Genomic DNA, 23,191 nt, shown 5'->3' with positions numbered 1-23,191 from the left:
CTAAGGAAGTGAAAGACCTATATAACGAAAATTACAAGGCCTTTCTGAGAGAATTGGATGGTGACATAAGGAGATGGAAAGACATTCCATGTACATGGATTGGAAGAATAAACATAGTTAAAATGTCCATTCTACCTAAAGCAATCTACAGATTCAATGCTATCCCAATGAGAATCCCAATGACATTCTTTACAGAATTAGAACAAAGAATCCTAAAATTTGTGTGGGGCAACAAAAGACCCCAAATTGCTAAAGCAATCCTGAGAAAAAAGAACAAAACAGGAGGCATAACAATCCCTGACTTCAAAACTTACTACAAAGCTACAGTAATCAAAACAGCATGGTACTGGTACAAAAACAGGTGCACAGATCAATGGAACAGAATTGAAAGCCCAGAAATAAAACCACACATCCGTGGACAGCTTATCTTTGACAAAGGAGCTGAGAGCATACAATGGAGAAAAGAAAGTCTCTTCAACAAATGGTGCTGGGAAAACTGGACAGCCACATGTAAAAGAATGAAAATTGACCATTCTTTCTCACCATTCACCAAAATAAACTCAAAATGGATCAAAGACCTAAAGGTGAGACCTGAAACCATAAGGCTTCTAGAAGAAAACGTAGGCAGTACACTCTTTGACATCAGTATTAAAAGAACCTTTTCGGACACCATGTCTTCTCAGAGAAGGGAAACAATAGAAAGAATAAACAAATGGGACTTCATCAGACTAAAGAGCTTCTTCAAGGCAAATGAAAACAAGATTGAAACAAAAAAAAACCCACTAAGTGGGAAAAATATTTGCAAGTCATATATCTGACAAAGGCTTAATATCCATAATATATAAGGAACTCTCACAACTCAACAACAAAAAATCAAACAACCCGATCAAAAAATGGGCTGGACACATGAACAGACATTTCTCCAAAGAAGATATACGGATGGCCAATAGGCACATGAAAAGATGCTCATCATCGCTGATCATCAGGGAAATGCAAATCAAAACTACACTAAGATATCACCTCACACCCATTAGAATGACAAAAATATCTAAATCTAATAGTAACAAATGTTGGAGAGGTTGTGGAGAGAATGGAACCCTCATACACTGCTGTTGGGAATGCAAACTAGTGCAGCCACTATGGAAAACAGTATGGAGATTCCTCAAAAAATTAAAAATAGAACTACCATACGATCCAGCCATTCCACTACTGGGTATCTATCCAAAGAGCTTGAAGTCAGCAATTCCAAAAGTCCTATGCACCCCAATGTTCATTGCAGCATTATTTACAATAGCCAAGACATGGAAGCAACCTAAGTGCCCATCAACAGATGATTGGATAAAGAAGTTGTGGTACATATATACAATGGAATACTACTCAGCTGCAAAACAGAACAAAATCATCCCATTTGCAACAACATGGATGAACCTTTGGGGAGTTATGTTAAGTGAAATAAGCCAGTTAGAGAAGGATAATCTCTGTATGACTCCACTCATATGAAGAATTTAAAAATGTGGACAAAGAGAACAGATTAGTGGCTACCAGGGGAAAGTGGGGTGGGGGGTGGGCACAAAGGGTGAAGTGGTGCACCTACAACATGACTGACAAACAATAATGTACAACTGAAATCACACAAGATTGTAACCCATCATTAACTCAATAAAAATAAAAAGAAGAAAATACAAACCTCCTCCCATCCTAAAATCCAGAGATGAATTAGATTTTTGTTGTTTATCCTTTAGGGCTTTTAAAATGGAAAATGTCAACAACCAGGGATGCAGTCTTATAGCTTTCTGTGTGTCACTTTCCCACAAATCATGAACATTTTTTTCATGTCATTATATATTTTTCATAACATAATTTTAATGAACCTACTGTTTACCCAAAACCATATCGTTGAACTGTAGAATTATTATTGCAAATTATTCTCCATTTGTTTATAAATAACACTTGAAGAAAAACCTTTTTATAGGCAAATATTGGCACGTATCTACATTTTTTTAAGAATACTTTTCTAGAAGTGGAATTACTTTTTTAAGATGCATACAAAACCAAGACACTTTTTATAGTAATTGTCAAATCAGCTACTGTGTTTGCAGCACTATGGTGAATGTCATGCAATGAGCAACTAAAGGGGTCACCATTCCTGGAGTAAAAAATGTGAAGGCCAATGCCTCACATTAAGCAACCTGAGTGTCTTGGTCCATTCAGGCTGCTATAACAGAATACCATTGACTGGGAGCTTATAAACAGAAATTTATTCCTCATGGTTCTGGAAGATGGATGTCTGAGATCAGGTGCCAGCCTGTTGGGTTTTTGCTGAAGCCCCACTTCCAAGTTGCAGATGGCTATTTTCTCATTATATCTTCATATGGTGGAAAGAGAGAGCTCTCTGGGGTCCTTTTTATAAGGGTACTAATCCCATTCATGAGGGTTCCACTCTTATGACCTAATTATCTTCCAAAGGCTCCACCTCCTAATACCATCGCTTTGGGAGTTAGGATTTCAACATATGAATTTTGGAGAGACACAAACATTCAGTCCATTGCAGTGAGTTTACATTCCCATGAACAGTATGTGAGAGTTTACTTTGCCCCTACACTTTCCAATGGGATACTTTGTTATCTTTTGATGTTATCACTTCTATACATGAAATAAAGTAATTAATGGGTAACAATGTGTATTTCTCGTATCAGTAGTATGGCTTATCCTTTCTTTCAGTTATATATGTCGAAATTTCTCATGTGAAATTACTAATCATATCCTTTGCATATTTTAATTTCATCTTTTTCTTGTTGACTTGTAAGAACTCTTTGCATATTAAGGTTATTAATCCTTTCAAACATATCTTGCTAATAGTTTCCCATTTTGTCATTTGTCTTTGTGATATTATTCTTTTATAACCAAAGCAGTGAGGAAAGGTAGAAAGAAAAGAGAAAGATGAAAGAAAAATGTAAAAAAAAAAAAAAGGAAGAATGGAAGGAAGGAAGAGGAGATGGATGGAAGAAAAGAATGAAGGTAAAAAAAGAAAGAAAAAATCCTTTTTTTTTTTGAGGAAGATTAGCCCTGAGCTAACATCTGCTGCCAATCCGCTTCTTTTTGCTGAGGAAGATTGACCCTGAGCTAATATCTATGCCCATCTTCCTCTATTTTATATGTGGGATGCCTGCCACAGCATGGCTTGATAAGTGGTATGTAGGTCTGAATGGACAAAGCTCGGGATGCTGAAGTGGAGTGTGTGAACTTAACTACTACACCACTGGGCTGGCCCCAAGAAATTCCTTTTATAAGAGAATGAAGTTGAAAATTAAAAATTCAAAAATGACCTTGATTTTAAGGCTATGTACTTGATCCCATAGGAAATAATTTTATGTCTAAATAGAATTATTCTGAGTTCTACTCCTCAGACACTTTTTATGCAAAGCGATCTGCTTCCTAATTTACAAGATGTGGTAGGAGGAAAAATGTTTTTCCCCCAAAGATGCCTTTTACCCCAGAATCTATGAATACGTTAGGTTACGTTACAAAGGGGAAATAAGATTGTAGATGGAATTAAGGTTGCTAATTAATTGACCTTAAGTTAGGAATGTTATCCTGGATCATCTGAATGGACCCAATGTGGTCACAAGGGTCCTTAAAAATTGGAAGAGGGAGGCAGAAGAAGAGCGTCAGTGGGAGATATGGCTATGGAAGAATGTTGGGAGAGATGCAACATTGCTGGCTTTGAAGATGGAAAAAGGGGGTGACAAGGTAAGGAATATGGGTGGCCTCTAGTAACTAGAAAGGCAAGGAAGCAGCTTCTCCCTTGGAGTCTTCAGAAAGGAGTGCAGCACTGTCAGCATCTTGATTTCTATTAGACTCATGTCAGACTTCAGACCTACGAAACCGTAAGATAATAAATTTGTGTTGTTTTAAGCCACTAAATATGGGAAAAATTGTTACTGCAGCACTAACAAGCTAGTTCACTATTGTCTTTGAATAAGTAAGAGAAACACAAGAAAAACTGTTTACCCACTCTGAGTTGTACATTGTTTTTTCCAAATGTCACATTGAGTGTATAGAAAAAACTACAGAGTGAATGAAGTGAGAGTTTTCCTTAATTATGAATATTTACAGAGACTTGGCACATTTGCACACATTTGTATACTTTTAATGTGTGGATCACATTGATGTTTAGAATTATACAAGACATGTTCTCTGTGATGTGACATAAATGAGTCGACTGCCGTCTTAGGAAACGGGTGCTAACCATTTCCACTTGATGGGCCTCGAAAGCTACAAACACATTTTGTCTTCAATGAAAATCCAGTGAAGTGTTGCTGTAACCAAGCAACCTGAACGCGAGAACAAGCAGCAGGACTAAATGGGAAGCAATCTGTCCCTTCAAAAGCAGGGAATGTGCCGCGTGTGTAGCAAATGCTGATAAACAACAGAACAAATAAAGACCCGGGGACTCGAGCCTTGACTAAGCAGAGTTTGATCTCATTAGGAAGTTCTGATAAAACAAAGACAGACAAAATGCTGCTTGGAGTGGGGAGGATCCTGCAGGCATCTTTACAGAGACCCCTGCAGCGTGCTTTTGAAAAACCCTTCAAACACTCTGGATAGATTGGCTTCTGTTCTTTAGTTGAAAACACTGATGCAAAGGAAGGGAAAAAAAGCATTTTGAGGAATGGTAGATGAATGAAATAAATCCTAATAAGACACAGAAGAATAAAGATAAAAATAAACAATAGAGTAAATAAAATCCTTCAAGCTTGATTCCACTTTACATGTGGGCCTAACTTCTACTCTCAGCTACGTGTCTTGGAAAAATTGTCTGTCTCCTTCGCTTGCTGTTCGCTCCGTAATCCACAACATTCATGTGATTGTCTCCACCCTGCTACCACAACAGTCCTTGTTGGGGTGATCAGAACCTCTTTGATCTGTGGAGCATGGTTACTGTGAAACCAGTGCATATTTGATCACAAGCCCTCATCTTACTTGACTGGGCAGCCTTTATCCTGTTGAACGCTCTGTCTTCTAATTCTCTTCCTGCAGCCCTCTAGTAGACTCACCTTCGCACCGACCATTTCCAGCTTGCAGGCCCTCAGACATCTGCAACTCAACATGTCTGAAACTAAATTCACAATCTCCCCCACCCCATTCTTCTCCTCCTGAATCCCATTTCTCAGCAATTGGTACCATCATGTGCCCTGTTGATGAAGCCAGAGGAAGCAGAATGCAGTTTTCTAAGCAGTGCCTTTTATTTATTGATTTATTTATAAATTAATGAGATTTGAATGTTCTACTTGGCCAAGAACCAGTTGAAAAAAAGAAAAAAAAAACCTTTTTTTTAGAAATTTCTCCTAGCCCTACCAATTACCTTGCAGAAGGTGGATTTAGCAATTTGTCCAATTCAGTGGGTCCAAGTTTTCAACTTAATGGCAGGAGCCCTACTTTGTGACTTCCCCTTTATCAGTCATTCTTGGCTGGGAATTTCTGTCAAGTTTCTAAAGAAGCCATAAGAATACCAACATCTTCCCTATTTCGCAGAAATCCTGAAAAGCTTGGAGCACTTTATTTTTGATAATAATGTTTCCTTTCTCTGCAAATGCAAATTGCTGCTAGAAGCCCTTAGTAATAAAATGTAAATACGATAAGGAATACAGAAGTCTGTGGCAGGAAATTCAGCCTTAAGAGAGGAGACTTGGGAGCACATGAAATAAAAGCCATAAGATCATTGTAATTGTTCTGCTTCACAGACCTGCCCATTTGTGTAGATGTCCCTGAAATTTTAACACTGGAATTGTATGATCTATTTCAGGTGCCTGACCTTTTTTTCCCTTGGGAGTGGAGAGGCTGCCTTAATAGCCCATAATGGTAACTTTCTCCTTCATAACACAGTGCTTTCTCCATGCAACCCGTAGGACCCTTTGAAGCTAGTTTCCACCCATGTACATGTCTCTTAGCCAGTCTAAGTGTCCTTGCCTTGGACCGTGATAACATGCCATCAAGCTGCATGGTAGCTGGGTGACATCAAGCACAGAAGAAAGCATATGATATTTTAAGAAGAGATTAATTTTTCCTCAGTCCTAGCAATCAGGTGGTGCAGACACCCTTCACCAGCATTAGCTTTGGTTAGAAATCATGTCAGCTCAGCTTGGATATTCAAAGCACTACTGTTTTTGAAAGATTCTCCTGCAGCACATGAATATCACTACCTTAGACCAGTGGTTCTCAAACTTCAGCTTGCATAAGCATCATCTGGAAGGCTTGTTAAAGCACAGCGTGCTACCCGCCACGCCCACTGCTGCCCAGCTTCTGACTCCATAGATCTTTAGTGGAACTGAGAATTTGCATTTCTAACAAGTTCCTAGGTGATAAGAATGCTGCTGGTCCAGAAACCTCACTTTCAAGTTCTGTGGGGTTTTGTAATCTGTTTGTTTTTATTCCTTTTACTTCCCCAAAAGACTGCCTTAATTATGGGAACTCTACATAAAGGAGTGAAACAAATCTTAAGTTATTGCAAAATCCATGGTATACTTTGTTTTTCAAAGTGTAGTACTATTTGTTTTGGAGGATGAGGTGCTTCCCTGAAGACAGGTATCATAATTAAGATAGCAGTCTTCAATATTAACTCTGTCTCCTATTAAAGAAGGTGAAGAAGATATTATAAACTTTGATGTAGGATAGACGCTTCGTTATGAAGGGGTTTCTGAAGCGTGTAAAGCTAGCTGTTACTGAAAACTGCTTATTCATAGGAAACTAGTTGTTTTTCACACTTGTTTTGACCAAAATAAGAACTTTAGTCACATTTCTACTTTTTGTGCAGAACTTAACAGAGTAATCTGACAGAGAGTGATGCAGTGAATACAAACAGCATCCATTAAGAAATTGACATCAAAGAGGCCTCGTAAGATGAAACGGAGTCTCAGCCACTGAGTGGTCTCTGCCTCGGAAGGAAAGGGGATTTTCTGGAGTTGGTATCTCTGAACACACAGAACAATACCATCTGATGGATTGCTCTCTATTTTGAAATGGTATTTGTAACACTTTGGCTAAGAACCTTTTATTTCATTTTTGTCCTCTAACAAAGAAGTATGATGCTTAAAGAACTGTTAAAAAGGGCAGCGGCTCTGTGCCCACGCTCCATCAGTCTCCTAACTGCTTCCAAATGTTGAATGGCGTAACTCCCATCCCCATAGGCTATCATCTTCTTTCATGTATTGTTTTTGGTTCCTGGTTGTGTTAGAAAGAAATTCTTGCTAGAAATTTGCTGCATAAATATGACTCAAGTGAGCACATTATATAAAATAATGTTGAACTAAAGCGGATTTCATTAATAAGGAACAGCACATTAGGTACTTTGCAGACCAAAAGTACTCTGTGCTTGATTTTAGTACAAATAATACCAACATATTAAGGCATGTACTTTACAGATTTTTAGTAAATTTCTCTCATGAAAAAATATTCTCTCTCAAAAGATGGTGTGTCATTCTCTGCTTAAAGTTGTTTAGTCCTCTGTAATTTTCAGGATAAAGCTTAAATGCTTCAACCTGATGTATTAATCAGGATTCTCCAAAGAAACAAAACCAACAGTGTGTGTGTGTTTATATATTATAAGGAATTGGCTTACGTAATTATGGAGGCTGACAGGTCCCAAGAACTTCAGTTGGCAAGCTGGAGACCTGGAAGAACTGACGGTGTAGTTCCAGTAGGAGTCTGGAGACCTAAGAACCAGGACAGCCATGGTGTAGCTTCAGTCCAAATGCCTGCTGGCTTGAGTCCAGAAAGAGCCAATGTTTCGGTTTGAGTCCAAAGACAAGAAAAATCTGAAGTCCCAATGCAAGTGTAGTCTGGGAGGACTTCTGCCGTACTTTCGAGAGGATCAACCTTAAACTTATTGGATGAGGTCCACTCACAGTAGGGAGAGCAATCTGCTTTATTCACTCTACTCATTCAAAGGTGAATTTTGTTCAGAAACCTCCTCACAAACAGACACAAAAGAATGTTCTACAAAGGTCTGAGCACTCCATGGCCCAGTCACCTTGACACATAAAATTAACCATCATATCCAGCATGGAAGATCCTTCATTATCTAGCTAGAACAGATCAATTTATCCATAGCTCCTCCTATAACTCCTCCCTTCAGCCATTCAGAGCTAGTTTTATTTTCTTAAAAGCATCTCGACAGTTCATATCCATGTGTTTTCACAGCTGCTTTTCCCTCTAATTTAGGATGATTACCTTTGTCTTAGAGTCCCTCCAGAGGCTGACCTTGAAACAAGAATTTAAGTGGAAGTGATTTATTTGGGAGATGATCCCAGGAAACACCACCAAGGGAGTGGGAAAGCAAGACAGGGTAGGGAAGCAAGGCAGTGAGGTTAAGTTAGAAGCTCGTTACTACTGACCACTGGGGCTCAATCTCATAGTTGGGGAGGAGGAGTCTCTGGGAGAAGATGTAGAACATGCTTCTGAATTAGCCCACCTGAGAAGTGAGGGAGCTGGAGTACTTGCGTGTAAATTCCATCAGTCGTTTGTGAAAGGCTACTCTCTAGGGAGTTGCTAATTCCCTGATATTTCTTGAGTGGGCTCCAGCAAACCAGAGAAAGCCCTCAGGCAAAGAGACCCAGGATCTGGTGGGCTGGAAGTCAGGCTGCTGAGTACTGAAGTTTCAAGGAACAAGGGGATGTAGGCAGGGCACCCACATCTGCTAGCAATGTACTGCAGCCTTTCTTGTCCCCTAGCTAATTCCACCTCACCTTTTGGACTCAGCTTAAGCCTCACCTCTTCTGGAAAGACCTTCTCCCTGACTTAGCTGCCTCATGTCTGTTTCCCAGTAGACCCTCTGCTTACCTGCATCTGAGAATCTGTTACAGTCATGCACCGCATAAGGATGTTTCAGATAATGACGGATCGCATGTACGATGGTGGCCCCATAAATTAAGTACTATTAGCCTAGGTGTGTAGTAGGCTATACCATCTAGGTTTGTGTAAGTATTGTAGGGGAGGAGAAAATTTTCCTCTACCTTGCTAGGTTCTTCTGGTTGGTCTAAGAATTAAATTGACGTAAGACAGATTAACAGGAGAAAAACAAACAAAAGTTTAATAAAATGCATACCTGGGAGAAACCCAGTAAAACTGAGTAACTCTCCAAAATAGCTGAAACCCTTGCCTTAAATATTATCCTTAGCTAAGGGCAAAAGAAGATATTGGGGGTGGGGAGAGTCAGGGACTTCAATGGAAAGGAAGGCAATTCACAGAAAGGTGAAAAGGAGTAAATGTTTGGAAAACAAGAGTTTATTTGGCCACACAGAAGTGGAAGAACACAGAGGGGAGCCCAACAAACAGGCTTTTCTAGGTTCTTCCCTGCCTACCATCTAGTTCATGTTATGCGACTGTAATAGCTCGTGCCATGAGTCAGGTTTTTTAATCTGAATTCTTTTAGGCAGTTAGGGGGAAGTAATAAGAAAAACTTTCTGAGTGTTTTATTTCTTGAAAATAATCAGCCTAAAATAATTCTCATGTTAAAGAGAGACATTTTGTTCCCCTTCAGTACACTCTATGATGTTTGCACAATGAAATGACCTTAACTACGTATATTTCTCAGAGGTATCCCCATCATTAAGTGGCACATGATGTACTTCTGATTGTTGTTCGACTTTTCTATACCATCCACCTTTTTGTGAGTTCTTTGAGGGAGGAGCTTGTCAACCTATATCTTCAGGGCCTTGCATAGTTCTGGCACATGGTGTTAGTCAATAAATGATGGTTTAAGTAGTAAAAGTAGTAATAATAATGACATTATAAGAGTAATAGCCAGCATTTATTGAATGCTCATTCTACGTAAGCACTTTACATGTATTACCAACTCTAGAAGGTTGGTACTTTTATTATCGCTATTTTCCAGATGAGAAAGCTGAAGTTTAGTTTTACATAATTTGCCTGAGATTGCACAGCTATATATACTTGGGCCTGGAAGCAAGCAGTCTAAATCTAGCTCTTGGTTATATTCTCAACCACCTTATGGATAAATGAATGAATGAGTGAAATGAATGAATGAATGAATGAATGAATAATAACACCAAGTCTGATCCTTCAACACATGTCGGTCATTCTGGGGATGATCCTATCAATAGTCTATAAAGTTCAAATGTCAGTTCTAACGTCACATTTTCCAAGAACTCTTCCTGGTAGCCCGATCGGAAGTTTTGGTCACTTCTCTGACACCTCTTGTAACGGCTCTGGCTACCCCTTACCATACGTTTGAATTTATCTGCGTGTCTTTGTTTCTTCATTAATGATAAGTTTCTAGACAACTGCTTAAGTGTCTGATTCATCTTGGTGTTTTCTATGGCCCCAAACACAAAGCCTTGCACACAATAGGCTACCAATGAGTGTTTGCCAAATGGACAAATGCATACACAGGTGACAAGCACAAAGATCTTTGACTCTTCATTTATCTTTCCCTAGAAAAAAGTGGAGACTCTTTTTTGCCTGCCTCTGAGATTCCAGAAAATCTTGTTGTCATAGAGATTTTAGGTGGTTCTGGAAAAGAAAATTCTGTTTAAATATATCAAGTTCAGGGAAGAATCTGTGAAGAATTTGCTTGGTAACATTTTGATAACCATCTGGTTAGAAAATTATATTTCTAAGAAATTAATATTCTTCCTCCCAAAACTGCATTCATAGAAAGAATGAAAGAAATAAATTATATAGAATATCACTAATATTTCTAACATATTTGACTAGAAGAAAATTTACTTATTTAAATGTTAACTATAGCTATCAAGAATTACCTTTCTAAAACCTCCAATTAAATGCATTTTCCACTTCCACTGACTAATACATCTCTAATCTTCATTAATAATTAACACTTAGAAGAGTCCATATTAATAAATTTGCATAAGACATAACTAAATTATAAAGCACACATCCAGGAGGAAGTTGCAAATCTTTACTGCGTCCTCATTGTTAATAAACCATCATATAAATGCATGGTGTCCTGTTATGTAGGAGATACAGAGGAAATAACAGAAATTTATTCAGCAGAAAGTTTTTTATTGATTCTAGTGTATAAAATGAATTACATTTGGTGCGAGAGAATACAAAGGAACATAAGAGATGGTCTTTATCTTTGCAGAATTTATGATCTAGAGATGAGTGTATGGAAGACAGATACATTAACAAGTAACAAGACTGTGGGATTTGATGGTAATAATAGCTAATATTTAGCACTTAATGATGTTTCAGTAGCTGTCCTAGTGCTTTATGTGACATCATTTCATTTAATCCTTACGGTAACTCTATGAAGGAGACATTATTATTATCCCACTTTATAGCTGATAAACCTGAAACTCAGGAAGCTCAGGTAACTTCTTCAGGATCACAAGCCTAGTGAATGGGTAAGTGGAGAAGCCAGTATGCAGATCTAAGCCCAAAGGTCCTTCATACTCAGAAGGTAGTAAAAATAAGGTACACCAAAGAAAACACTATTCATTCAAATAGAGTCAAGCAGATACTGAGTCGCCTTGGCTTGGCCTGGAAGGATGAGTGTGAATAGAGATGAAGAAGATCGTTGTTTCCAGGATTGAGGCAGGCAGAGGAAGCTAAAGGAGCCTTTAAGAAAGTAGAGAAGAGCCAAGTGTTGTCACTTGTGTAGGTGGTAGCATGGGTGGAACAGGGCTGATGAAACTGAGAAGAATGGTTGGAACCAGACACTCTTGGCCTTGAGTGGTACCTCAGAGAGTCTAGACTTTCCTCATCAGGCAGAGAGGGGTCATTGAACAGTTGTGAGCCAGATCAGAGCAGTATTTTAAGATTGATTTTCCAGATGTGTATATTATAGGAATTGGAGTCAGGAATGGGAAGAAGAGAGGGGCAGTTAGGAAACCACGAAATGGGGAAAATAAATGGCACTGATAGTCTGAATTTGAGCTGCAATAATGTGAGGAGAGAGGCGGAAACATGGAAGCAGGACAGGATTTGGCACTGACTGGATGTGAGGAATATTTAAGGAGAGAGATGACAACATGTCAAAAGTTAAAAAAAGCATGTATGTCATCTATTGGACAGAGGATGTACACATGCTTGTCCAGTTAAAGGGGGTTACACTGGGAGATGAGATGAGGAGAGTGAAGTGGGAATGGTGCAACTGATGGGGACTCTTGAAAACATATGGTTAAAGGTTTGGATTTGCACGGGTAGCAGTCTAGCACTTTTCATGGTGCAGTGCAGGGCTTGGGCATTGCATCGACCTACTGCCAAGTGGTGATGCCCACGTTTCTCAGATACTTGCGGATGGCGTGTATACCTTTAATAAATGCAGATAATGTGATGTTTAAAGTCTGTGATTTTTATTTCTTAGGAATTGAAATGACTGAAGTGACCATGCATTACTTTTTATAAGTAAAACAAATTGTTGCATATATAGTTTATTATAAATATATAATAATTTTTTAAAGAAAATGTAAACCCTGGGTGTTAAATTGTGCTCTAACGTGTATGCGTTCTTCCTAATTTAGCATGCTAATATAAAACAGTAGAAATGCATGATTTAACACTCTTTTTTCTACTGAGGTTTTTTTTTTTACTTTATTTTGATTTTCTATTAGTCAAATTGAAGAATTCTGGTGTTTCTAGCTTTCATATGAGTTTTTGTCTTTTCCTATTTTCTAATAGATGATGATAACGAAGAAGACGATGTTGACATGAAGGAAGATTCAGGTATTAAATTAATGATTTTATTCTTATAAGATAGACAAAGATCGTTTTGTTGTTTATGTACACCTCACATTTCCTCAAAGAAAGACAAAATAAGGTTAATAAAATAGAAATGTATGCTCAAGGCCATAAAATAAGAAAGTAGGTGTGCCAACTGTTATGGCTAATACAGTTACTGTATTTAAGTATTAAAAATGACTTTGAGCTTCCTGACAGCTAAGGTAAAAACGGAACATGATGTTGCAGTTAATAGGGTTGCATAACAAATCACCCCCAAAACTTAGAGGCTAGAACACCCGCTTGCTATGCTCACATAGTCTGTTGGTCAGGAATTCACACAGAAGTCAGCAGGGGTGACTGGATCATCCTGCTCCACAAGTCTGAGGCCTCAGCAGGAAGAATCAACAGCCGGGGCCGGGAACCACCTGAAGATTCCTTCATTCACATGTCTGGTTAGTGATTGATATCAGCTGTCAGCTGAGACCTTACCTGGGGCACTGTTCTGAAACACCTATGCATGGCCTCTTTATGTGGCCTGGGCTTCCTCACAACATGGCAGCCAGGTTCCAAAGTGGTTTCTCTAGAGAAAGTGAATGAACCAGAGGAAGCTGGACCCTTTTTAAGACTCAGTCTCAGGGGTCCCATAGCATCACTTCAACCAAAGTCTTTTCTTTTGGACAGCCAGTCACAAGCCTACCCAGGCTCAGGCGAAGAGAAAACAGACCCAGTCTCCTGAAGGGGAATGATGAGGTTCTGCAGAGCACATATGACCTGAAATATTGCTGTGACCGTCTTTGGAAAACACACTTTGTACATATGATTTTTTGCTCTCACTATTAGAAATTAAGATGCATGCCAACTCCTCAAGAAAGACCAGTGTTTCATGAGGAAAATCTAGTGGGTAAAAGCATAGACTCTGGACTAAGGTAGCCACTCAATGTGTGCTTGACAATGAATGCAGGAAGCAGCAGGCCTGAATTCAATCCCAGCTCCACCACTTATTGACTTCGGGTAAGAGTCTTTTCTTTATGCACCTCAGTTTACGCGTCTGGGGGCAATAGTTCTTACCGTTACAGTCTTGTGTGGGAGATTAAATGAGATATCATACCTAAAATGTTTCTTGGACCATAGTAAACACAATAAATTATTGCTTTTTTCTCTCTCATTCTAACAGATTTTGGAAGGGTATAGGACATAATTCTATGGTATAAGAGCTCCATGTCCCCATTTTGTCAACTGCACTGCTCTAGCCATGAAATGGCGCCAGGTTTCAAAATTAAAATAGATATCCTAGGAGCTCTAGATTTATGTAACCTCCTGTTTGATGCCAGAACTCCCTCCAAATAACAGACAACCTCGACCTGAGCATCTCCATTAACAGGGAGCCAATGAAATTCTAAGGCAAACGATCTCATTAGACAAGATTGGTTAAAATCGTCCTTCTCCTTGTAAAGCTAAATCTGTCTTCCTCTCCTGACCTCCCACTATCTTCATGGAGAAATAATTACTAGTTCGTTTTCTTCATAGCAGTCCATTGGAACGATGATCATAGTCACTACCTACTCTTCTCTAGTCCACAAATGTCTGATTCCTAAGCTTCCCTTGGCCTCCACAGGGCAATGGACTCAGAGGGCATGAGAAGTAGAGGGATATCTAAAAGTCAGGAGCAGGACTGAAGGAGGTGGAAGAGGCACTGTAACCGCAGCTGTCAGTATGGCCCCTCGGCACTCACTGCTGTTTTACAATACCAACAGCTTTCTAAGGAAAGTTCTTGCGACTCTCGGCTGACTGCTTTTCGCTGATCATGAAAGCAAACTCAGAGTACCAGGGAATCAATTTCTGTGGAGCAGGCGTCAACCACTGATGGACAAGAGTTGATCAGGACTGCTTCAGGATGCATCTGAGGCGTGTTCTATTCCTGCACTGCCCAGTAGAAATATAATGCAAGCCTCAAATGTGAGCCTCATGTATCATTTTGGATTTTCTAGTAGCCACATTCAGAAAAGTAAAAAAAAAAACTAATGAAATTAACTTAATGATATTTTAGGTCCCATAATATAGCCAAAATATTATCATTTCGACATATAATCAATATGAAAATTATATGTCGGATATTTTACATTCTTTTTTTCATGCTACATTTTTGAAGTTTGTGTGTATTTCACGTTCATATCTCAATTCAGACTAGCCGCATTTCAAGTACTCGTTGGCAATATGTGGTATTAAACAGCAGCATTCTATATTGTCACCCAGAGGTCCCCAGCAGAACTGAGCCCTGAGCGTCCACAGTGGAACTTGCTCATTAATACACCCATGTTGGCTGCCTTCCCTTTCCTGTCTCACTGCCCCACTCCCCACTCCTGTTTCCTGGGATAATCTCTCAAATTAAGTGCTTGCACTCAAACCTTTGTCTCAGGGTCTCTTCGGAGAGAATCCAACCTAAGACAAGGACTCCACTTGCCTTTTGTAAAATATAAAGCTCAAGGTAAAATTTCAATTAAAATGTCAATTCCTGTACACAGGTAGGATGTGTTTTTGTTTAAAAGAACCATATGTTGAAAAAAGACTTTAAGTGGTCACCCTATCTTTGGATTAAATTCTGTGAATTTGACGTTAGTGTTTGCTGTTCTCATTTATCCTGCTCATGTAAAGTATCCTTGGAATATCCTTCAGCTGTGGGGAGTACTGCTCTTTCAGCCAGCAAGTTTAAGGACCTTATCTTGCTAAGGATTATTTGCCTAAGTGTCATAAGTACATATTTCTAGGCGAAGGGAGCTGACTTCTTAATGAGATGCAGCTAGCTAGCCAAACTACTGAGCGATTTTAAGGAAATCACTATTAATGCTAATGCAGAGCCCACAAAGTTGGAGTCAGCATTTGAGTTTTGGGGGCCTTAATTGGACCATCATTTCTGATTTTAGTCCCACCAGGTTTCCTGGGGGTTTTGACTCCAGCAGCTGGACGCAGCTGTTGAAGTCACACTCAATGGCCCAAGAATGCCAAGTCATGCAGGCAGAATGGGCTTGGGGAGCTGCTCTCCATTTCCTAATATCTGAGTGCTGAAATCATGGGGGATTTCTGTGCTGATGGTTCCATGGTGTGCCAGCTGGCCTTGCCAGACGTTGGTGAGCAGGATGGCTTCAGTTCAGATCTCACACTCAGACATGTTGTCCTCTAAGACAAGTCTGAACCAGCCTCCCAAGACTATTAACTGCTTCCTTCCCTCTGCCCTGCATCACCTCTTCTTCTCATGCAAGTAGAAAAGCTGGAGGGATTTTTAAGATTGCAGGTGACAATAGTGGAGGGCTACTTGAGTGAATCAATTAGCCAACAAATGCTAGTGAATGATAGTAATTCGAATACCTAAAAACAGTGAAGTGCTAGGTAAACTGACTCTAGGGTAGGGGAAAACCCAATTTGAAGGATTTGAAGATTTCTTTGGTGTAAATACACTGACCGTGGTATTGTCCAAACTACCAAACATGATGTCAAAAAATGTGGGAATTGGGGAGAGATGGCTACAATAAGCTGGTGCAAGCTGGCTCAAGGCAACCCCATCACACCTCTGCTGAGCCAGACTTTCACTGAGAGTGTATCTTATGCCAATCACTCAACATACATGAACTCGTTTAAGATATGCAACAACCCTAGGAGGCAAGACTGTTATCTGAGACTTAAAAGGGATTAAATAGCAGAGCCAAAATTTGCATTCATGTTTGTCTGATCCCAAAGCTCATGTTCTTAACTCTTGTGCTCCTGTCTCCAGCCTCTAATAGTAGTAGAGGCAGAGCATTTCAAATAATGTCAGACAAGATCATCCGCAGTGTGATGCTCTGACCCCATGGGAGGTGGTAAAAAGAGACTAGCTTAAATGCCTAGAATTCCTTTTAAGTCCTTTAATCCGTTTCTTTAATCCTAGCTTAGTAGATGTTTCCCCATGTCCTTCCATTTCCAAGACCACGCACTAGTGAAATGGGCCCCAACCTGAGCCAGCAGAGACAGAAACTCAGCAGCCACCTATGGCAGTCCAGCCACATCAGAGCCAGGAGCACAGTTGAGTTCCTTGTGAGGCAAAGCCATGTTCATGGCAAAACTCCAGGTTTCCACCCCATGCCAGAAACAGAGGCAACACAGATAACAGCATATACTGTCAATGAGAAGCATGGGGTGCTTTTGAAGAACGTTCCTATAACTTTCCCAGGTGGAGAAGGGGAGTTGTTTCTGCTGAATCACAAGTAGAAACCTGGGCACCGAGGCCATATGTATCAGTGACTTTCATTTGAGTGCCCCCAAAACACCTTACCCGTGGGTGTTATGAAATGATGCTATACTTATATCATAGAAGACTGTGCTTGATTACCATGTATCTATGCCCACTGACTAGCCAAGGAGTGCCTACAACTTACTAAAAAATGAAGTACTAGTACTTTTTTTTTTTTGAGGAAGATTAGCCCTGAGCTGACATCCTCCTCTTTTTAATCCTCCTCTTTTTGCTGAGGAAGACTGGCCCTGAGCTGACATCCATGCCCACCTTCCTCTACTTTATATGTGGGACGCCTGCCACAGCATGGCTTGACAAGCAGTGCCATGTCCACACCTGAGATCAGAACCAGTGAACCCCGGGGCTGCTGAAGAGGAACGTGTGCACTTAACCGCTGCGCCACCAGGCGGCCCCGGTACTAGTACTTTTTGGGTGCTTAAATATCTCAAAATGTGGGCAAATATATGTTTTTTGAATCTCACCCATTCCCCAAGAATTCCTATTCAGGTGGGAAACCAAGAATTAAGAACTTATTTCTCAACTTGATTCTCAAAAACTCACTTTCAGGAAATGCCAGTCTGGAGTTGAATGCCCAGCATTGGAAACTCCCTCCTGATCCGAGTTGCAGACAATGCATTTCAGGGGCATGGAAGGATTAGAGTCTTCTCCCAGTGAGACTGCAAATGTGGCTTTGCTCATTTACCAATCCCTTTGAGCCCAGCATCGGTGCTCAGTGAGCTGTCCCAAGCATCTCGTTCTGTTTTTGCTGAACCCACTCTGAAGAGTCAACATCCATCTCACACCTGGTGACGAGTTTGGGGCAGCGGCTAATGTAGTCATTGGCAAAAGTTTTCCCACTGGCTGTGTTAATAACCTTAGATGTGACTGACTTGCAACTACAAAAAACCAAGCTCATATTCAAAGACCTTTGTAGTCCATAATGCCAAAGTTTTTAATAGGACATCTATCAAATGCACTTTCTTGTTCTGTTCCTTTTTTAATAAACGAGGAAAGAAAAATGAGACGCCATAGTTCTGTAGTGTAATTTTAGAATCCTGGCATAAGGCAACAGCTGCTCAGAGAGTGAGAATTAAGCATGGGCCCCTTTATATCTTGGCCTGAAAGAAAGGCCTGGGTGAAGGGAAAGTAAAATAGAATTTGAAATGAAATTCTCAAGGCACTTCTAGGCACCAGAGACACAAGAGAGATTGGGAAAGGCAAATGCCCTTTTCTCATGGAAATTACATTCTCAGGGGGTGGAGTGGAGGAGGGAGATACACAATAAATAAATAACAAGAGTATAGGATAATTGCAGATACAAGTGATGCATTTGAAAGAGACTTCCCTCCAGGGACCCTTCAGGTTAGGTGATTGGGGAAGACCTTTCCTGGGAGTTGAATTGATCTGAGATTTAATGCAAGGAGTGAGAAGGAGGTAGATAGACATATGAATATGTGTGTTGGGGGGAAGAGGAAGAGCAGGTGCAAATGTCCTGAGGCAGGAGCAAGCCTAGCAATGATTGAAGAACACAAAGGGAGCCAATCAATCTGAAGCCAAACAGCAAATGTGAGATGAGGCTAGAGCAGTAGGTGAAGCCCAAGTGACATGTTGTCCTGGGCCATGGAATTGGATTTGGATATTATTCTAACAGCAATGGTTTTTAAACAGGCAAGTAACATAATCTGATTTACGTTTTAAAAGAGCTCTAGCTGCTGCATGGAGGATAGATTGTAGGAAGATTAGAAAGCTAGAAGTTAGAATTTAGAAGGTTATTGTAGTAACCCAGGTAAGAGATGCTGCTGGGTTGGACTAGGATGATGATTACAAAGGATGAGCACAGCGGATGAAAATATGTGATGTATTTTGGAGCAGAGCTGATAAGACATAACAGGACTTATGATTGCTTTGCTGGAAAAGTAAAAGAAGAGAAATATTGGGGATAATATCTCAGTTTTTGGTTTAAATTCATGGGTAGATAGGAAGACTATTCCTTGAGATGTGGAATACTATGGGGAGAACAGGTCTGCAGATATCAAGAGTATTGTTCTGGCTGTGTTGTTTGAAATACCTGATAGGATTATTTACCTAAATTTGAAATGCCTGATGGGAGTTGAGTAAAGGGAAATTATTAGAGCTGGGAAGAGTAGGGCATAGTTAAATCCCAGCCCTGAAGGGACAACAGGGTTGTGGCAGTTACAGGACCCAGGAAACAGAGAGGGCCATCGGGAAAAGGCTGTCTGATAGGAGCACTCATCTTAGACTGAGAGATACAACCAGCCCATGAAGACTGCTCGTAAGAAATAAATATCCTGGGCCTCCCAATGGCTGAATCCCACTAGGAAGTCAGAAAGCTAGGGAGTTCATTATGCAATCCGTAGAGACCAGCCTCCCAGAGCACAGAAGTGGGGAGTTTGGGGTGAAATGTGGAAACTGGATCTGGAGGGGCAAACAGAAGACATCCAGTCCTAACACAAAACAAGACACCATGTAGGCAGTTGAAGACAAAAGCCTTGAGCTCAGGAGACAGACCAGGACTAGAGATATAAATTAATGCCTAACTGGGGCTGGCCTCGTGGCTGGGTGGTTAAGTTGGCGCATTCTGCTTCGGTGGCCCAGGGTTTCCCCAGTTCTGATCCTGGACGCAGACCTAGAACCACTCATCTGGCCACACTGAGGTGGCGTCCCACATGCCACAACTAGAAGGACCCACAACTGAAATATACAACTGTGCACTGTGGGGCTTTGGGGAGAAAGAAAAGAAAAAAGAAGATTGGCAACCGATATTAACTCAGGTGCCAATCTTTAAAAAAAAATTAATGCAAAGTTCCTGTATCAGAATGGGATGAATTTATGGATATGTTTCCTAAAACAGTCTTCAGAATTTAATTTATTAGCCCCCTTGGATAGACCTAGGGAGAAGGACATCGAGAAAAATGGGAAGCACAGTAGCTTAATTGGGGGCTTATAGAAGTTGTTTAGAATCTGAATTTCTAAAGAAGTCTGTTTAGTAGAAGGAGGATAGTTTCAAGCCCCATCCAACCCCCAAAAACGAGATGACACTGTAGCTCATCTAGCCCTGTTTTGAGGATGAAATTGCACAATGACACCAATTAATCCATGATGTTTTAAATCAAACTCTCCTGGAGAAAAAAAATAATAATTGAGGCTGCCTTATGGAGAATTTTTTAATTTAAAAAAGTACGTAAGATTTCCTATGTGTGTGAATCATTAATGATGGCAACAAAAAAATGTTTAAGCTTAAGCAAATTTAAGTCTACGTTCACTGGAGACCCACAGGTCCTTGCCAAAATTTAGCTTGGCCATGAACCTTCACAGTATGTGTGGGTTTTCTAAGAAGAAAACATTGTTAAACTTCAGCATAATTTTGAAACCTGCTGGTAAATATTTAAATAAGACTGTATTAAATCTTTGTGCTTCCAGAGGGGTTAGAGCCAAAAGGCTTCTCTCCACCCCACAAGAAGAGCAAAGCAAAGAAGCCAGAATGCTCAAAAGACTCTAGCGAGGGTAAGTCCTGTTCCTTCTTCCTTTAAAAAAGCATGCCATGCAAAGAAACTTCTACTTAATTTTTAAATTATGTTTATACGCTCATGTTCTGGTATTTCAAAAATCAGAGAACCGGGGCCGGTCCAGTGGCACAGCGGTTAAGTTCGCATGTTCCACTTCAGCGGCCCTGGGTTCGCTGGTTCGGATCTTGGGTGCGGACATGGCACCCCTTGGCAAGCCATGCTGTGGTAGGCGTCCCACATATAAAGTAGAGGAAGATGGGCATGGATGGTAGCTCAGGGCCAGTCTTCCTCAGCAAAAAGAGGAGGATTGGCAGCAGATGTTAGTTAGGTCAGGGCTAATCTTCCTCAAAAAAAAAAAAAATCACAGAACCTTTCTTTATCCTTTTCTAATATGTTTACTATCTTCTGCAAGAGAGGACGAAAAATAAGATTCAGATTTAATTTGTTAAGTTAAAAACAAATTTAAAAAATCATTTTCTCAGTGTGATGTATTTTCCATTTCTGCAAAATGTAAAGTTGTGGGTAGTGGTTACAAGTTAGGTGTTCTAAAATTGCGTAGAGTGAAGGTCAAGATCCATGCGTGATGAGCAGTGCCGTAGCTATTGGCTTATTGGTATAATTTGTTTTTCTCATGAACACATTCTGAGTCAGAATCAAACCTCAGCCATGGGTGCTGGAAATGTTTCCTGTCTTTAGTGTTCTCTTCCATGTTCTAGAAGTCAATGGATCTTTGCATTTATGCGTTGAATGGGCAGGTCCAATTGGGCTCCGTTTTATGAAGAAATGACCACTGTCTCTCTTTCCTTCCAACACTAGTACCGCTTAAAAGATATTCAAATTTTTCTTTCCAAATGTAGATTAGGTATTTTTTAAGCAAGCCTCTAATCTAAGAGTATGCACAAACTTCTAAAAGGGAAACATACTTATGCCTTCTACTTTCTTTTTTGGAGCCCTGCTTCATCCACTGTGAAATGGAGAGTATATAATACTGATGCAGTCAGCTTCGGTCGTTCTGAAAGAAGATGCCAAGATGAAGTAGAAGTGCAGGAAGTTTATAGGGGAGAAGCTTGTGAAGGAGAAAGGGGGGAAGAGCAAGGGAAGGAGCAGGAGCGGTGAAAGGAGAGAAGGAAGGAAGATTAGCTAGGAAGAGCCTGTCTGCAGTGCTGCAGTCTTTGTCCGAGAAAGTCTGGGGCGGCCCAGAGCGAGGACTGGCCATTAGAGGAGGCCTGCATTGGGCAAGAATGGCTGCTCCAGATCCCCTCCCCTTGCTCGCTCACTGGCTGCAAGCAGCTTTGGAGAAAGTGGCTCCAATGTGAACATAATGCTGCATTGGATCCCAAGGGCTGCTGCATGCTGTCAGCTAACTTCACTCCGAGCAGCAGGTTCTCTCTTGAAGGGAAACCTTGAGCAGCTCACCTCCATGACTGCACAGCATCTGTTGTGAGTGTTGGGGTCCTAATTGATAAACAATGACCCTGCCTTCACCCTTGTTGAGGTTCAGAACCAATTGAGAAGGCAAAGCTATAAGAGTTTGAAATCAGAAACATTAGCTTCACCACTAATGAGGTTAGACCAGAGCATCTGGTTGCCCTGCTCCCAGGTGGGCTTCCTAATGCTGGATTTCACCCCTGAATGTGAAAGACTTAACCCCTGTCCCCTCGGGAGCAAGTACCTGTGTCCTTGGTATCCTTGGCTGCCTAGAAAGAGGCTGCCCTAGTGAGCTTATTATATGGAGAAAACAGACCAGGACATGCCCTCTCTGTAAGCAGGAGGATCTGAGAGAGACTCAGGATGGCACTATTTCTTCTCCCAGGCTCACCATAAGTGAGGGGACATGGAGAAGGGCATGGCAGTTAATGTCTCTGTCCTCTGAGTGGGGAGTGAGGGATAAACATTTCCGACTAACACTCAACAATAGAAACAGTATATGTGAAGTGCCTAGCACAGGTCTGGCTTTCCATTAGTGATGGCTATTATAATCACTATCATAATCAGCACCGTGATAGGGTACACACTGTCCTAATTCCTTGAAATGTGCTTGAAAGTTCAGAATCATTCAGAGAACACTTAGACCCATGGGGAAGACTAGCAGCTCTAACTGGCCCAAGGTGACAAGCTTTGTCAGTGTCTGATTGGGAGAGTAACCAGGGCTTCCATCTCCTGCTATAATTAGGTCATTTCCTCGATGATCTCTTAAGGCCATGATTAGGAAATGGATTAGGGACAGAACAATTGCCTTTTCCCTGGAGAAGATCTGCCTCACTGAGTGGTTCCCATCAAAGGGACGAGCTACGTCAAAGCCTGTTTCCCAGAGCCTGTCTGTTGTCTTTTCCAAGTGTCGAATGGTGGGCCATAAACTACAGAAGTTCTGTCACCTTTAACTAACAGGGAAATTCCTCCGAGTTATTCCTTCAAATGTGTGAAACTTACGTCTACTTTCTAAATAATTTACTTCGTTTAGGAACATCATTCCATAATCCTAATACGACTAAATAATATGGCTTCACCTCACCCAAATATGTGGTCTCAGAACCTACTCTGAGTCACAAAAATGCCATCCCTGTGGATTTGTTACCAGGGACATTCTGTCTGTGGCATCATGGTGAAATATAAATATTAGTCACTCTACAGAAACATGGGAATCGTGCATTTGTTCCTGAGATGTCTTCAAAGACAAAAAAGTAAAAATTGCTGGGAA

The 23,191-nt window shown here is 40.6% G+C and overlaps 1 protein-coding gene across 4 annotated transcripts in view; it reads left to right on the top strand.

Annotated features, from left to right (window-relative positions):
* Window positions 1-23,191, top strand: part of MACROD2 (mono-ADP ribosylhydrolase 2) — a 1,871,078-nt gene that overhangs the window by 1,698,916 nt on the left and 148,971 nt on the right. For 3 of the 4 annotated variants that reach the window (XM_046678762.1, XM_046678761.1, XM_046678760.1), the window contains exons 10-11: window positions 12,664-12,708; window positions 20,408-20,491. In XM_046678762.1, the coding sequence (XP_046534718.1) occupies window positions 12,664-12,708; window positions 20,408-20,491 (129 nt within the window). The remainder of the gene's footprint in view (window positions 1-12,663; window positions 12,709-20,407; window positions 20,492-23,191) is intronic. The other variant, XM_046678763.1, reaches the window with a different exon arrangement.

Source organism: Equus quagga, chromosome 12 (genome assembly GCF_021613505.1).
Source record: "Equus quagga isolate Etosha38 chromosome 12, UCLA_HA_Equagga_1.0, whole genome shotgun sequence".
NCBI lineage: Eukaryota > Metazoa > Chordata > Mammalia > Perissodactyla > Equidae > Equus > Equus quagga.
The sequence above is the reverse complement of the archived record's forward strand: the minus strand, read 5'-3'. Positions and strand labels throughout refer to the sequence as shown.